The sequence below is a fragment of the Octodon degus genome, unplaced genomic scaffold, assembly GCF_000260255.1.
Source record: "Octodon degus isolate 3935 unplaced genomic scaffold, OctDeg1.0 scaffold00282, whole genome shotgun sequence".
In the NCBI taxonomy this organism is placed as follows: domain Eukaryota; kingdom Metazoa; phylum Chordata; class Mammalia; order Rodentia; family Octodontidae; genus Octodon; species Octodon degus.
This window is the reverse complement of record NW_004524858.1, coordinates 1,838,015-1,840,688: the sequence shown is the minus strand read 5'-3', so window position 1 is coordinate 1,840,688 and position 2,674 is coordinate 1,838,015. Positions and strand designations below refer to the sequence as shown.

Here is a 2,674-nt window from a genome sequence, read left to right as displayed (position 1 = left end):
TTAAGACAATGCAACTATATATCTACCCCAACCACTTTGAATACACAGATACAGAATGGACATTCATCGGTGTACCCCATTTTTCCTAAGTTCCGTTACTGAATATTATAGCTGTGTAAACTCAGCAAAATATTCTAAAAAACTCTTTTTTCTTTCTTTCTTTCTATTTTCTTTTTCTGACCTAGGGATTGAACTCGGGCCATTGTGCTTGCCAGGGAAGCACTTATTCTACTGAGCCATCTCCCCGGCCTGAGGATCATTTAAACTCAGTGTGATACACAATGTCTAGTATTTTCTAGAAATGGTTCTCATATTCTTGGGTAAAACACATAGAATAACTTGTCAAGGACACGTTTATGACACTGCCTGCCATCCAGGGGAAGACATTACCTGCCAGGGGGGAAACATCATCATGTGTCTATTTCTCATTGGTGGCTTTTGTACTTCAAAAATCATTGCATGGAGGGCATGGGCCACCACATACACAGTGTTGTATATATTGGAGCTCCTTTCATTCATGGCTGTATCAAAACGATTCTGAGGCAACCAAGTGAGAGAGGCATTAGGGGTACAGTTCTTCAAGGAGTAGTCAGACTCAGAGAGTGAGCAATCAAAGTTTTTGGACCAATACATAAAGAGGTAAGTGTCTTCTGGATTTTTGAAAGGGGTAGCTGCCTGGACAAAATTTTTGAAACCTGAAATCTCTTGGTGGCTATGTGAAAAAACAAGAATCCCATGGAATGAATCTAGTAGGAAATCTCTCCCAGTCAAGTCAGCATGCCACTGTGAGTTTGTCACCCAGACTTTCCATGTCACTAAATGTTGCATTATATTATAACTTATATCATTTCCTATATTATTATCATAGTACATGACCACCACATTGGCTGATGATGTATCTGCACTCAGGATATCATGCTTCTGTAAGGCAGAAACATATGACATAGCCACAGTGGACACCATTTTCACAAAGGCTACACAGACTCTGTTCCTGTCCATCTCAGCTCTTATATCTGAGAGAAACAGAAGACCCTTATGGCCTTCTGTAATAAGAAGGCCCACCCAGGTCCAGCGGAAATGAAGCATCAAGGATACCATGGCAAGGGCCAAGTAAGTGTCCTTTGGGGCCACCTGATGGATAGAAGGATACTGGCCAGTGTCAGTCAGTGTAGGATCAAATGAGCCAAAGGTAACCTAAAAAGAAAAGAAAATTGGGAGAAAATACTGAGAATATTGATGAAAAGCACAGTTGACCTGAAGCATATTTAGAACAATTGGCTGTACAGAAAACACATAGTCCAGTCTTTCTAACCACATCACACCTTATATACTTTTATAAAATGTAAAAGAACAGACTCAGACATCCAAAACATATCTTTGCTCTCTCTCTTAAATGCAGAAAAAGGTTAGTTCAGTAAATTGCTGTGTTAACTCTGGTGCATTAAACACTTATTAAGAGGCCTAATGCCAGTCCCTTTTTGGAACCTTTTCACTCCTTGTAGTTTCAGCACTGTTGCTGCTGTTTCATGTTTACCTGTTCCCTGAGCCCTCACCTGTGGAAATCTGTAGAGCTCCAGCAGTGGCCCAATCTGAGCCAAGGTTCCACCCAGCATTTCTGTCAGGACTGCTGCACACTTGCTTTCTCTCCCACAAGTGTAATTAGGGATCTCATGTTGTCCTGTGAGCAAAATGAAGGAATTGTCTAGTATCCTCCAATGACTGGAAATAAAATTATGGAACTCATAGCCCAGAGAAATGTTGGGTAAAAGGTGAGGATTCATATTGATCTCTTCTATGGCAAAAGTGAAGGCCAGGTAGTTCTGGTAGTTGCTGGGCATCAGCCTGCATAGAGAGCACAGAGGTCCTTAGGGCAAAGACTCAGTCAGTGGTTATCTCCCAAGCCAGTGCAACACTATTTATGACCTGAATGCTTGTGTTGCTCTCCCACACTCCTTTCATGAGAACCTAAACATGGATATAATTCCACTGAAAGTTTAATTTTTCGAAAGTAATTAGAATTAGATGTGTCACTGAGGTCAATTTCTCATTAACAAATTCAGCGTCCTTACAAAACTTGAGGAAGTGTTACTTCATGGTTTTACTGTGTGAGGTCCTTTGACAAGACTGTCACACAAAAACTAGAAAATAAATTATCACTTGATCTTTCTCAGTGTGTGAAACTATTAAAATTAATGAGCTCTGATTTAGACTCCCCTTTGCTTATCATTTTTAGGCAGCAGGCTGAGAACAGCAAAATCACTACTTTCAGAAAAACAAAGTATATTTATATTCTCTTTGGAAGAGCTGGCTCTAATGAAATCTTAGAATTTATAGTTGCTCCAAGTAGACTAACACTGGCTTTAGAAGGACCTCTTTACTTCCATATAGTTGGAGGAAAATTTGAAAAGCCATGATTGCATGCATGTTGGACTTTGTACATGGTCTTTAGCATCAAGAATTAAAATAATTTAGAGTCCTAGCCCAGGTCCGGTGAGTGTGCGGAGAGTTTCCTGCTACCCTGCGCCGGCGGGACCAGTCCCAGCCCAGGTGCAGCGTGGGCCGGACCCTCTTCCAGCCCCTCGGGCCGCCCCCCACCACTCCTCAGTGCCTCCCCCACCCCGCCCGCCGAGTAGGATTTTCTGCCAAGTTCCGGGAGCCCCCAGACCCAGTCCTA

At 42.1% G+C, this 2,674-nt stretch overlaps 1 protein-coding gene across 1 annotated transcript in view; it reads right to left on the bottom strand.

Annotated features, from left to right (window-relative positions):
- Nucleotides 1-2,674, bottom strand: part of LOC101588474 (vomeronasal type-2 receptor 116-like) — a 60,906-nt gene that overhangs the window by 26,785 nt on the left and 31,447 nt on the right. Inside the window, 2 exon segments of the mRNA XM_023707212.1 lie at nt 391-1,194; nt 1,554-1,842. Coding sequence (XP_023562980.1) covers nt 391-1,194; nt 1,554-1,842 — 1,093 coding nt within the window.